At 39.2% G+C, this 15507-nt stretch overlaps 1 protein-coding gene across 3 annotated transcripts in view; it reads right to left on the bottom strand.

The window, feature by feature from the left end:
- The window catches only part of map3k3 (mitogen-activated protein kinase kinase kinase 3), a 163002-nt gene that overhangs the window by 26784 nt on the left and 120711 nt on the right, over positions 1–15507 (bottom strand). For all 3 annotated transcript variants that reach the window (XR_012102002.1, XM_073070762.1, XM_073070763.1), the window contains exon 15: positions 2964–3093. Coding sequence is in view for 2 of the 3 variants with exons in the window: in XM_073070762.1 (XP_072926863.1) it covers positions 2964–3093 (130 nt within the window). In the remaining variant the exon portion in view is untranslated. The remainder of the gene's footprint in view (positions 1–2963; positions 3094–15507) is intronic.

Below are 15507 nucleotides of genomic sequence, written 5' to 3'. Positions count from 1 at the left end.
CTGCTAGTCTCGCATTGGTTTTGGTAGCATGGATGTACAATCTTGCGCTCTTAAACTTTTGTTGTTATTACCTACGGTGCACTGATATTGTGCTTGAAATATTTAAGTATGCCTCCTAAGCGTTCTATGTCAAGTCCTGGGCCATCAGCCAAGCAGCAGAGAACCACTTTAACACTTGAAAAATAGTCGGAAATTATAAACAGGGCCACATCAGGTGAAGGTAACATTGCTCTGGGATGCTACTTCAGCCTGGGTGAGTCCACGATCAGAAACATAAAGAAAAATGCTGAGAAAGTAAGAAGTGCAGTGATTGATTCATCACAAGTGTCTTCAAAGATTGTTACCAAAGTGCATAACCCGATTATGACAAAAATGGAGAAAATGTTGAGTTTATACATTGAGCATGAAACAAAGAAAAAACAACACTCAGTTCCGATCATCTTTGTGTGAAAGCTTTGGAAATTTATGGTCGCCTTTGTTCAGAGGCTAGTGAGGAAGTATCAAGTGATATTGTTAGCTTTAACGCAAGTAGGGGATGGTTTTCTAAGTTAGTTAATCGTCACAGGCTTCACAACTTAGCTGTGCGTGGTGACCAAGCTAGTGCTGACCACGAAGCTGCTGAACACTACCCTTTGCAGTTGCGGGCTATGACAGCTGAGGCATCACACCAAAGCTGGTGTTTAACGCAGATGAGACCGGGCTTTTTTGGAAGAGTATGCCGAAATGCACTTACATAAGTAAGGATGAAAAGACTGCGGCAGGTATCAAGGCAGCAAAGGATAGGTTGACTCTGCTTATGTGTTCCAATGCCAAAGGAGACTGTAAGATAAAGCCTCTCTTAGTTTACCATTCACTAAACCCCTGTGCTCTTAATGATTTATTACGTTGAATATTACCTTAAATTGATTAAATATAATATGAATGTTGCCTTGTGGTACTGCTTTTGTGTCATATTGGTATGAAAATGTGAATAAATTACAGATAAAACATATTTAGGAAGCCCTCCAGAACACATCCCTATTTTCTCCATTTAAATATTTATTCACATTATGCATTTTCCATACTATGCATCGACTGTGAGGAACATATCCCCTGCATATAACGAAGATAGGCTGTATATGAATAATTAGGGTAGACAGTGAACGACAATTTTTTGATAATCAAATATTGGATTATTGCCGTTTTACTCTGCATTCCACTGACAACTAAAGACTTCAAGCAAAATTAATAACATCCTTAAATTTAGTCGTGGATCTATTGATTTGAAAGCAAATACTTACAGTTGCTAGCAATGCCTGGGGATAGGATAAATTTTACAAGCCAGCAACAAAAATGACCAAAACAAACTGATAATAGAGGAAGGGAGTGCATAGAAGACAAAACATTACAATTTGGAATTGAAGAAATACACCAAAAATTGCAGGCTCTTCTAAAAAAAAATAGAAAAGTTGCAATCTCTAAATGCCAAAGGTGCAGAAGGAATTATACTGGGCTAATAAGCAAACAGAGGCATTTAATATCTTTCATTTACTTTGTGGCAGAGGACAGATTAAATGTAGCAGAAATATTGACAAGCCAGATATTAACTAATGTTAATAAAGTGAATGCAAATAAAGAGTACTAAAGTCTGACTAAATTCCAGATCTGACTGGGTTCTAAGAAGTGGCTGCAAATATGCTGTATGCATTAGTGATATTCCAAAATTCCAGGAATTCTAAAATAGACCTGGCCCCAAATTTCATGGCATATGCTGGTGATATTAAACTTGATTCTGATTGCAAAGTAATAAATGTAACATTGCAATTAAAAAAAGGGAAAAAATGTAAAGCACTATAGCGCAGGCAGCTTGATTCTAGATGTTGGAATATTGCTAGCATTTATCATTAATATCACAAACAAGAGAGAAAATCTGCAGATGCTGGAAATCCGAGCAACATACACAAAATGCTGGAGGAACTCAGCAGGCCAGGCAGCATTTTTGTGTTTATTATTAATATAGTAAATATCATTAAGAAAGACATAATAGCATTTGCCAGTCAATGTAGTTTGATGAATCTAAAATTGTATTTGACAATTCTAAGAGCTTTTGTAGATGTAACAAGCTAAATAGATAAGAGGAACAAGTCTGATAAAATACTGCACAATAATTGTTACATATACTAAAATCTCACAGGTTTAGGAGTAACATATTAGCATGTATAGAGAATCAGTTAAAGGTTCAATGACAGAGCAGCAGTTACCAGGTCTGCAGGCTAACAATGGAGTGCAAATAAGCCATTCTCAATTTATATTAATGAAAGGTGAAATAGCAGGATAACATGTCCAACCTTACTGATCACACAAAGTTAGTGGGAATGAGACTGTGAGAAGGCTACAAAATATTTGCAAATGAATAAAGATGCATTAAGTGAGTGACAAATAAATGACCGGAGCATTGCATAGGAAATGTCAAATTATTTATTTTTGTGGGGAAAAGCACAGTAAAACAACACACTTTTCCAACCAGAAGAAACTAGCATGTGTTGGCATACAAGACTTGTATTCACTAGGGGGTCAAACAAATGAGAGGCAATCTCATTGAGAGAAAATCTGGAAGGGGATTTTAAGGTTGATGTAGGAGGCTGTTTCTGCAGAGTCTATAATGGGGTCAGTCTCAAGATAATGGACTGGTTATTCAGAAATGAAGTGAGAAAATTCTCCAGCTCAGAGCAAAGTGAATGTTTAGTCATTAAATACTAAATGACACACTTTGACACTAAAAGAATCACGTGCAAGTGGATGAGATACAGAACAAGAGAATTATTGAATGGTACAGTAAATTCAGGGCTATTTGGCCTCTTCTTGCTTCTATTATGTCTTAATGGTTCAAGGAATCAACCCACAGTCACATACTTAGAGTAATGATGTATACCAATAAATTCCAGCTTTATCAGGAAGGGAAAACTTCTGGGTGGAACGCTCACCTTTTATATCCCGATGTACAATCATATTACTATGGAGGTATGACACCCCTTCTAGAATCTGCCTGGTGTATTTTCGGGTCACATTCTCAGTCAGTGCTCCATATGCTTTCAATTGGTCCTTAACTGAGCCCTAGAGAAAACAGAAATCAGGCAAATAATTTTTAGATTCAGGAGGATCATTTCAAACTCGTTTTGGAATATAGGAAAAATTGCAAGCAAAATCAACAATTAGATGGCAAAGCCATAGAGGCCACATTGATGGTCAATATTAAACTCAACATGCTTCTAACTATTTTAGTTTTCTTTTCATCTTTCCAGAATCACCTTGGTTCATTTGGATTTGCCTACAGGGATTTCTTGGAAATGTGGTGCAATCAGTATTAATGAGTTAAGGAGGGGAAAACCAAATTGGAAAATGAAAATAATCATAGTTATAAAAGCAGCAAATACTTATGCAAGATGATAATTACTGTTGTGATAGGAAAGATACATTAAATATCATCCTTCTTGACCCCAGGCATACAAAAATACTTAAACAAGAGAAAAGATGCAGCTGCAGGTCAACTCTTTGACTGATTATGCAGGAAGTTTGAAGCTAATAACTCATCGGGGTGATTGATAAGTATGTGGCCTAAGGTGGAAGGAGATGAGTTATTAACTTCAAACTTTCTGCATAATCACTCAAAGAGTTGATTTGCATGTGCATGTAAAGAGAGTTGTATCCTTCTACCTTAGGCCTCGAACTTATCAATCACCCATGCTGTGGAGACTTTCTGGAGGTCCGAGGTCCGCATGCTCCATGACCGTTGAGCTAAGTGTGTAAATGTAGGAGGGGACTATGTTGAAAAATAAATGTGCTAGGTTTTCTAAAATTGACTCCTTCTACCTTAGGCCACGAACTTATCAATCACCCCTTGTAGCTAATATAGATAAGCAAACACTTAATATATATTTAAAAAAACGGAATAGAACAAAACAAACACGAGAAATTCTGCAGATGCTGAAAATCCAGAGCAACACACACAATATGCTGGAGGAACTCAGTAGGTTGGACATCATTTATGGAAATGAATAAACAGTCAAACTTTTGGGCCAAGGCCCTTCTTCAGGACTGAAAAGGAAGGGGGAAGATATCAGAATAAAAAGGTGGAGGAAGGGGAAGGAGGACAGTTAGCAGGTGATAGGTGAAGCCAGGTAGGTAGGAAAGGTAAAGGGCTGGAGAAGGAGGAATCTGATAGGAGAGGAGAGTGGACCATGGGAGAAAGGGAAGGAGGGGGAGGATCCGGGGGAGATGATAGGAATGTGAAAAGAGGCAAGAGGCCAGAGTGGGGAATCGAAGAACAGGAAAAGGGAAAAATTAATTCTCCTTCCAGTAAAATTGATATTCATGCGATCATGTTGGGGGCTACCCACATGGAATACAAGATGTTGCTCCTCCACCCTGAGGGTGACCTCATCTTGGCACAAGAGGCCATGGACTGACATGTTGGACCAGGAGTAGGAATTAGAATTAAAATGTTTGTCTACAGGGAAGTTCTGCTTCTGGTGGATGGAGCAGAGATGCTTGATTTTAGATGCACCTCGCCAACGTAGAAGAGGTTGCATTGGGAACACCGGACATAATAGATGACCCATGCAGATTCATGGGTGAAATGTTGCTTCACCTGGAAGGACTATATAACAAAACTTCCCTGGATTAAGCAGGATCAAGAATGAAGATGATATAAGTAGTAAGTAGGTGTCAAGTACTGATTACTATGTCATCATGGAATCATTTATGTATTATATGCAGGCAGTTTTAAGCAGTGTAATCTCAGTAAAACACTCTTCCTGTCTGTTGAATCTACCACAAGTTTGTACATAGTATCCTGTCATGTGATGTGCAATTACATGGCAAAACTTGGCAGTCATAATGGCACCAACAATGGGACATACAAACTGCTGTGACACAAAGCCAAGGCTCTAATTAAGAATGGAAACCACCATCTTACAAGTGGATAATAAACTTTGGAGAATTTAAAGTACCATTTTACTTTCAAGTTTACAATAACATAAATTAACAAGAGGCATTCCATGGAAGATTAAAACACCAAACCTTATGTACTCCCCGCATGTGAATTTTGAAATTGGGTTATTTTGAGATAGTAGCACACTTTAAAAATTCCAAACTGCTGGAGTTATTTAATGCAGACTACTCAGTGCCCATCTCCTTCCTATTTTATTTCATATGCTGAGAAATTGTACAAGCTTTCTTCACAACAAGGAAGGATAAGGTTGCTTAAGTAAACTTTCTTGCAAGATCAAAAACAAAATTACCCTATTTAAATTATTGCAGATAAAATAAATATGATGCTATCACAATTGGCTCTATTACCGGTCAACAAATAAACATCAAAGCTAATCCAGAAATCATTTCTCTACTTAGTACCTTAAAGGGACATTTACTCAAACTAATACTAAACTTATTTCTCAGAAAACCACAGCCATTAAAGTGGCTTGAGGTGTCTACCATTCTAATTGTGATTTCTAGGTGCAACATCATGGAACAGTCAAACAAGGCAAATACTGTTGCCACTTTGGTTGAACAGCTGCCCTAATCTTACCACACACAAATTTCCAAACACCCTGGAAAGGCTCTAAAGTGTGCCAACTATCCACCACCCATTCAGAGTAAGATATAGATACACACACATACACATACACTCTTATTCTCTCTATCTTCTCATCAACTCCACCCAGGTTCTACCACTTATCACCATGTCAGGGGCAATTTACAGTGGCCAATAAGCCTTTCAACCAGTGCATCTTTGTGATGTGTGACAAAACTGAAGCACCTAGAGAAATGTTGTCATAGTGAGAACATGACAATTCCACAAATAGCACCAGATGACAGGATTGAACCAGGTTGCTGGAACAGTGCAGCAATAGATCTTATTAGCTGCACCACTGTGCAAGTTGTACTGAAATACTCTATCTAAAAGCTTGACGATGTCTAAGAAACATAGAAAACCTACAGCATAATACAGGCCCTTCGGCCCACAAAGTTATGCCAAACATGTCCCTACCTTAGAAATTACTAGGCTTACCCATAGCCCTCTATTTTTCTAAGCTCCATGTACCTATCCACGAGTCTCTTAAAAGACCCTAACCTATCCGCCTCCACCACCGTTGCCGGCAGCCCATTCCATGCGCTTACCACTCTGAGTAAAAGACTTACCCCGACATCTCCTCTGTACTTACTTCCAAGCACCTTAAAACTGTGCCCTCTTGTGGCAGCCATTTCAGCCCTGGGAAAAAGCCTCTGACTATCCACACAATCAATGCCTCTCATCATGTTATACACCTCTATCAGGTCACCTCTCATCTTCCGTTGCTCCAAGGAGAAAAGGCCGAGTTCACTCAACCTATTCTCACAAGACATGTTCCCCAATTCAGGCAACATCCTTGTAAATCACCTCTGCACCCTTTCTATGGTTTCCACATCCTTTTTGTGGTGAGGCGACCAGAACTGAGTACAGTACTCCAAGTGGGGTCTGACTAGGGTCCTATATAGCTTCAACATTACCTCTCAGCTCCTAAATTCAATTCCACGATTGATGAAGGCCAATACACCGCATGCCTTCTTAACCACGGAGTCAAATTACGCAGCTGCTTTGAGCGTCCTATGGACTCGGACCCAAAGATCCCTCTGATCCTCCACACTGCCAAGAGTCTTACCATTAATACTATATCCTGCCATCATATTTGACCTACCAAAATGAACCACCTCACACTTATCTGGGTTGAACTCCATCTGCCATGTCTCAGTTCAGTTTTGCATCCTATCAATGTCTCGCTGTAACCTCTGACAGCCCTCCACACTATCCACAACACCCCCAACCTTTGTGTCATCAGCAAACTTACTAACCCATCCTTCCACATCCTCATCTAGGTCATTTATAATTCAGAAAGAGCAAGGGTCCCAGAACAAGATCCCTGTGGCCACTGGTCACCAAACTCCATGCAGAATATGACACGTCTACAACCACTCTTTGCCTTCTGTGGGCAAGCCAGTTCTGGATCCACAAAGCAATGTCCCCTTGGATCCCATGCCTCCTTACTTTCTCAATAAGCCATGCATGGGGTACCTTATCAAGTGCCTTGCTGAAATCCATACACACTACATCTACGGCTCTACATTCATCAATGTGTTTAGTCACATCCTCAAAAAATTCAATCAGGCTCGTAAGGCACGACCTGCCTTTCACAAAGCCATGCTGACTACTCCTAATCATATTATGCCTCTCCAAATGTTCATAAATCCTGCCTCTCAGGATCTTCTCCATCAACTTAACAACCACTGAAGTAAGACTCACTGGTTTATAATTTCCTGGGCTATCTCTACTTCCTTTCCTGAATAAGGGAACAACATCCGCACACCCTCCAATCCTCCGAAAACTCTTCCATTTGCATTGATGATGCAAAGATCATCACCAGGGGCTCAGCAATCTCCTCCCTCACCTCCCACAGTAGCCTGGGGTACATCTCATCTGGTCCTGGCGACTTATCCAACTTGATGCTTTCCAAAAGCTCCAGCACATCCTCTTTCTTAATATCTACATGCTCAATCTTTTCAGTCTGCTGCAAGTCATCACTACAATCACCAAGATCCTTTTCCATAGTGAATACTGAAGGAAAGTATTCATTAAGTACCTCTGCTATTTCCTCCAGTTCCATATACACTTTCCCACTGTCACACTTGATAGGTCCTATTCTTTCACGTCTTATCCTCTTGCTCTTCACATACTTGCAGAATGCCTTGGGGTTTTCCTTAATTCTGCCCGCCATGGCCTCTTCTGGCTCTCTTTCGTAAGCTTTTCTTTTCTTCTTGACTACATTTACTACAGCCTTTGTACACCACGGTTCCTGTACCCTACCTTAACTTCCCTGTCTCATTGGAATATACCTATGCAGCAGATAAGTTAAACTAAAAAGTTTAAATTTTTAAGATTAAAAAAATTACGAAACTGTAACCAAATTTGTAATGACTGCTTAATCACAGGATATAAATTTAAATTAGTAATTTTGGCCAGTTGTACAGGCAGAGAAACTCTTAATAATGAGGTTAAATGAAACTGTTTCACAGCATTCAATTCCAAATCAGCTCAAGGTGGTCGTTCATCTCTATCAGCCCAATATAACCAAAAACACATATAACATATATTAACAGCCCAATAATATATTCTTAAATTAGGCAAAGCAAGATCTCCATCTTTTTTAAATTTTTGTAAATGATATTTACCAATTCTTGGTCTTTTATTATTCCAAACAAAAGATGAAATAATGGAGTCAACCTGATCGAAGAACTTCTTTGTTTAAAAAAAAAGGGATATTTTGAAATACATATAAAAATTTTGGTAAAATCATTATTTTAACTGCATGAATTCGACTGACTAACGAAAGTGTAAGTGAATTCCATCTACAAAATAATTGCTTCATAAAATCTACTAAAGGAACCAAATTAGCTTTATAAAGATCTTTATGATTTTTAGTGATAATACCTAAATATTTAAATGAGTCCGTAACTCTAAAAGGAATGTCATCATATAGAGAAGCAGAATCATTTAGGGGAAATAATTCACTTTTATGAAGGGTTTAGTTTATATCCCGAAAACTTTCCAAAATCATTTAATAGTTTCATTAAACTAGGAATGGATTCCTCGGGATTCGAAATATAAACTAAAAGATCGTCAGCATAAAGAGAGATCTTACGAACAGTCCCATTTATAAAATTCCATGAATATCTTTAGCTTCATGAAGTGCAATAGCCAAGGGTTTCAGCACCAAATTAAATAACAAAGCACTTAACGGACATCCTTGTCTTGTACCCTGTGAAAGCTGGAAAAAAGATCTACAATTGTTAGTAATAATTTAGAAAAGGAATAACAGCCCTTTACAAAACCTGTTTGATCTTGAGAAATAATTTTAGCTAAAATGTTCTCCAGCTGATAAGCCATTATTTTTGAGAGAATTTTAGCACCCACATTTAATAATGAAATAGGTCTATATGAAGCACAGCCAGTAGAATCTTTATCTTTCTTAAGAGTTAAAGAAATAGAAGCTTCATAAAATGTGGGAGGTAACTCTCCTATTAAAAAAGAATCTTTAAGCATTTCCAACATATATGAAGAAAGCAATTTTTCAATTTTTAAAAAAATAAAATCCTACAAAATAACCATCCAGTCCAGGCGCTTTACCAGATTGCATTGAAACAATAGTTTTTCAATACCTTCATTAAGTAATCCTACTTCTCTTCTTTGGAGGAATAAAGGGGTTTATTCCTTCACGGATTTGTTCCAAGATGGCCGACTGATGTCTTTTGAGAAATTAGTAACTAAATTCTCTCATATTCACATTTCCTGCAATATCTTCAGGTCAGACACTTCTTGCAAAAATACTTAAGTAATTTTCCATATATACAAGATTCTGACCTGTTGGAGATATTATTTTAAAAATGAATCCTTTAGTGAAGGGTTTTATTGGGAAAATTTATAATTTAATGTTACAGCAGCACAATTACCCTTCACTTAAGATTAAGCAAGATTGGGAGAGAGAGCTTAACATGACTGATAACAGAAGATTGGTTGCGGATTTTGAAGTTGGTCAATTCTTCTTCGATTTGTGCCAATCACTCTTTAATTCAATTTTAAATTGTACATCGTTACTATTTGCCAAAGGAGAGACTGTCTAAAATGTTTCCTAATGTTGATAGTGTGACAGATGTAAAACCGAGACAGCCACATTGACACATGTTTTGGTCGTGTTCTGTATTGAAACATTTTTGGAAGTCTATTTTCTCTGCAATTTCTGAAGTCTTAAAACTTAATTTACAACCTAATAAATTGACAGTTTTATTTGGTGTAATCTCTCAATATATTCATGGTATTTCTTCATCAGACCAACATGTAATTGCATTCGTTACATTATTGGCCAGAAGGGCTATTTTGTTGAAATGGAAAGATGCTTCTGCTCCTACTTTGAAACAATGGTTTTCCCAAGTGATGTTATGTCTTAGTTTGGAGAAAATCAGAAGTCGAACTTTTGATCTTCGATTTGATTTTGAGAAAATGTGGGGTTCATTCGCCCGCTACTATCATCTAATTTGAGTTAATTAATATGGTTTCCTTCATATTTTTGTTTAAATGGATTTGAGTTGGCTGATTGATTTTTTAAAAAATGGAAGCTTGTATGATGTATAGCTCCGGGGTTGTGCTCCCAATGGGTTTTTATTTTGCTTTCTTTTAACGTTAGTAGGTGTTTTTTAAAAAAAATATAGTTAGCAGGGTTCCCCCCCCATTATTTTTCTTTCAAAAAAATTCTTAACACTTTACTTTTTTATTATTGATATATTGCTTAGCTTTGTTAATCAGTTATTTGCTAATTTAATTCCTTATTGCACATAATGACATATTGACTTAATGTATCTTTTTTGTCAATCTTTAATAATAATTAATAAAAAGATTTTAAAATGAACTGGAATATACCTATGCAGAACTCCACACAAATATCCCCTGAACATTTGCCACATTTCTTCCGTACTTTTCCCTGAGAACATCTGTTCCCAATTTAAGCTTCCAAGTTCCTGCCTGATAGCCTCATAATTTCCCTTACTCCAATTAAATGCTTTTCTAACTTGTCTGTTCCTATCTCTCTCCAATGCTATTGTAAAGGAGATAGAATTATGATCACTATCTCCAAAATGCTCTCCCACTAAGGGATCTGACACCTGACCAGGTTAATTTCCCAATACCTGATCAAGTACAGCCTCTCCTCTTGTAGGCTTATCTACATATTGTGTCAAGAAACCTTCCTGAACACACCTAATGAACTCCACCCCATCTAAACCCCTCACTCTAGGGAGATGGCAATCGATATTGGGGAAATTAAAATCTCCCAGCATGACAACTCTGTTATTATTACACCTTTCCAGGATCTGTTTCCCTATCTGCTCCTTGATATCCCTGTTACTATTGGGCGGCCTATAAAAAACACCCAGTAGAGTTATTGACCCCTTCCTGTTCCTAACCTCCACCCACAGAGACTCCGTAGCCAATCCCTCCATGACGTCCACCTTTTCTACAGCCGTGACACTATCTCTGATCAACAGTGCCATGCCCCCACCTCTTTTCCTCCCTCCCTGTCCTGTCTGAAACATCTAAAACCGGGCACTTGAAGTAACCATTCCTGTCCCTGAGACATCCAAGTCTCTGTAATGGCCACCACATCATAGCTCTAAGTACTGATCCACGCTCTAAGCTCATCCGCTTTGTTCACAATACTCCTTGCGTTAAAATAGACACATCTCAAACAGTCAGTCTTGATTTAAAATTCTTATCGCCTTCCTCAAATCCCTCCATGGCTTTGTCTCTCTTATACCTGACCATCTCTGGTCTTCAAACTGCTCCTTGTGGATCCCATTTTGACCTTCAATCATGCATATAGCTTCAGCTACCCATATCTCAGCTCTCTAAATCTCACCCCTCCACTCAAAAGCACCTCACTACCAATGTCGCCTTAATATGATGCATAAAATCTACCACCCTTGCTGAAACTTTCGGTTTTCTTTTATTATACTTCCACGTCATTCAGTGTCAAGTTTTGTCATCTTCCTGTGAAACATCATAGAATTCTTTTATGGATAAAAGCCACTTAAGTCAAAATCATTGTAGGTTTTATGTCTGAACCAATAGTTTTTATGTGCTTATAATGAATGGGGTGCTTTCCTATTTTCATATAATCATATAACAATCACAGCACGGAAACAGGCCATCTCGGCCCTCCTAGTCCGTGCCGAACTCTTAATCTCACCTAGTCCCACCTACCCGCACTCAGCCCATAACCCTCCACTCCTTTCCTGTCCATATACCTATCCAATTTTACCTTAAATGACACAACTGAACTGGCCTCTACTACTTCTACAGGAAGCTCATTCCACACAGCTATCACTTTCTGAGTAAAGAAATACTCCCTCGTGTTTCCCTTAACCTTTTGCCCCCTAACTCTCAAATCATGTCCTCTCGTTTGAATCTCCCCTACTCTCAATGGAAACAGCCTATTCACGTCAACTCTATCTATCCCTCTCAAAATTTTAAATACCTCGATCAAATCCCCCCTCAACCTTCTACGCTCCAATGAATAGAGACCTAACTTGTTCAACCTTTCTCTGTAACTTAAGTGCTGAAACCCAGGTAACATCCTAGTAAATCGTCTCTGCACTCTCTCTAATTTATTGATATCTTTCCTATAATTCGGTGACCAGAACTGTACACAATATTCCAAATTTGGCCTTACCAATGCCTTGTATAATTTTAACATTACATCCCAACTTCTGTACTCAATGCTCTGATTTATAAAGGCCAGCGTTCCAAAAGCCTTCTTCACCACCCTATCTACATGAGACTCCACCTTCAGGGAACTATGCACTGTTATTCCTAGATCTCTCTGTTCCACTGCATTCCTCAATGCCCTACCATTTACCCTGTATGTTCTATTTGGATTATTCCTGCCAAAATGTAGAATCTCACACTTCTCAGCATTAAACTCCATCTGCCAACGTTCAGCCCATTCTTCTAACTGGCATAAATCTCCCTGCAAGCTTTGAAAACCCACCTCATTATCCACAACACCTCCTACCTTAGTATCATCGGCATACTTACTAATCCAATTTACCACCCCATCATCCAGATCATTTATGTATATTACAAACAACATTGGGCCCAAAACAGATCCCTGAGGCACCCCGCTAGTCACCGGCCTCCATCCCGATAAACAATTATCCACCACTACTCTCTGGCATCTCCCATCTAGCCACTGTTGAATCCATTTTATTACTCCAGCATTAATACCCAACGACTGAACCTTCTTAACTAACCTTCCATGTGGAACTTTGTCAAAGGCCTTGCTGAAGTCCATATAGACTACATCCACTGCCTTACCCTCGTCAACATTCCTTGTAACTTCTTCAAAAAATTCAATAAGGTTTGTCAAACATGACCTTCCACGCACAAATCCATGCTGGCTACTCCTAATCAGATCCTGTCTATCCAGATAATTATAAATACTATCTCTAAGAATATTTTCCATTAATTTACCCACCACTGATGTCAAACTGACAGGTCTATAATTGCTAGGCTTACTTCTAGAACCCTTTTTAAACAATGGAACCACATGAGCAATATGCCAATCCTCCGGCACAATCCCCGTTTCTAATGACATCTGAAAGATCTCCGTCAGAGCTCCTGCTATCTCTACACAAACTTCCCTCAAGGTCCTGGGGAATATCCTGTCAGGACCCGGAGATTTATCCACTTTTAAATTTCTTAAAAGTGCCAGTACTTCCACCTCTTTAATTGTCATAGGTTCCATAACTTCCTTACTTGTTTCCCACACCTTACACAATTCAATATCCTTCTCCTTAGTGAATACCGAAGAGAAGAAATCGTTCAAAATCTCTCCCATCTCCCTCGGCTCCTGATTCTCTAAGGGACCAATTTTATCCCTCACTATCCTCTTGCTTTTAATATAACTGTAGAAACCTTTCGGATTTACTTCCACCTTATTTGCCAAACCAAACTCGTATCTTCTTTTAGCTTTTCTAATCTCTTTTTTAAGATTCCTTTTACACTCTTTATATTCCTCGAGCAATTCCTTTACTCCATGCTGCCTATAACTATTGTAGACATACCTCTTTTTCCAAACCAAGTTTCTAATATCCCTTGAAAACCATGGCGCTTTCAAACCTTTAACCTTTCCTTTCAACCTAACAGGAACATAAAGATTCTGTACCCTCATAATTTCACCCTTAAATGACCTTCATTTCTCTATTACATCCTTCCCATAAAACAACTTGACCCAATCCACTCTCTCTAAATCCCTTCGCATCTCCTCAAAGTTAGCCTTTCTCCAATCAAAAATCTCAACTCTAGGTCCAGTCCTGTCCTTCTCCATAATTATATTGAAGCTAATGCTATTGTGATAACTGGACCCGAAGTGCTCCCCAACACATACATCTGTCAGCTGACCTATCGCATTCCCTAACAGGAGATCCAACACTGCCCCATCTCTAGTCGGTACTTCTATGTATTGTTGCAAAAAACTATCCTGCACACATTTCACAAACTCTAAACCATCCAGCCCTTTTACAGAATGAGCTTCCCAATCTATGTGTGGAAAATTAAAATCTCCCACAATCACCACCTTGTGTTTACTACAAATATCTGCTATCTCCTTACACATTTGCTCTTCCAACTCACGCTCCCCATTAGGTGGCCTATAATACACTCCTATCAGTGTTACTACACCTTTCCCATTCCTCAATTCCACCCAAATAGACTCCCTAGAGGAGCTCTCTAATCTATCCTTCCAAAGCACCGCCATAAGATTTTCTCGGACAAGCAATGCAACACCTCCTCCTCTGGCCCCTCCTACTCTATCACACCTGAAGCAACTAAATCCAGGAATATTTAGGTGCCAATCACACCCTTCCTGCAACCATGTTTCACTAATAGCTACAACATCATAATTCCAGGTATCAATCCACGCTTTAAGCTCATCCACCTTTCTTACAATGCCCCTAGCATTAAAATAGATACATTTAAGATACTCTCCACCTCCTCCTCTCTTTTCATCCCTAACAATGCATTCAAATTTATTATCCTTTTCTTTCTTCTCCCCTACATCTTCAGGCTGAGCGCATCCCTTCTCCATCACCTGCCTTTCCTCCCTCACACACTGTCTACTTACTTGCTCTACTGGTGAACTAACCTCCTCTCCCATAGTTTCCTCAAATTGATTCCCGCCCCCCCATCTTACTAGTTCAAAGTCTGCCCTGTAGCCCTAGCAAACCTCCCCACTAGGATATTGGTCCCCCCAGGATTCAAGTGTAACCTGTCCTTCTTGAACAGGTCACGCCTGCCCTAGAAGAGGTCCCAATGATCCAGAAACTTGAATCCCTGCCCCCTGCTCCAATCCCTCAGCCACGCATTCATCCTCCACCTAATTCCATTCCTACTCTCACTGTCGCGTGGCACAGGCAGTAATCCCGAGATTACTACCTTTGCGGTCCTTCTTCTTAACTGCCTTCCTAACTCCCTATACTCTCGTTTCAGGACCTCTTCCCCTTTCCTACCTATGTCATTGGTACCTACATGTACCACGACCTCTGGCTCCTCACCCTCCCACTTTAGGATATCTTGGACGCGATCAGAAACATCCCGAACCCTGGCACCAGGGAGGCAAACTACCATCCGGGACTCCCGATCACCTCCACAGAACCGCCTGTCTGAATCCCTGACTATCGAGTCCCCTATTACTACGGTCCTCTTTCTTCTATCCCTACCCTATTTTCATCTGCTTGGTGATAAAAATAAATTAGCAGATTACCACAAGAAAAGGTTTAGATTTCCTCAATACCACTGGCCTATTGCAAAAGATTTCTGATAGGCCATTTGACAAACTGCCTTAAAAGAAATGCTGCACAAGATGCTGAATGGTTGAATAGAGAGGA

Source organism: Hemitrygon akajei, chromosome 18 (assembly GCF_048418815.1).
Source record: "Hemitrygon akajei chromosome 18, sHemAka1.3, whole genome shotgun sequence".
NCBI classification, from domain to species: Eukaryota; Metazoa; Chordata; class Chondrichthyes; order Myliobatiformes; family Dasyatidae; genus Hemitrygon; species Hemitrygon akajei.
The sequence above is the reverse complement of the archived record's forward strand: the minus strand, read 5'-3'. Positions and strand labels throughout refer to the sequence as shown.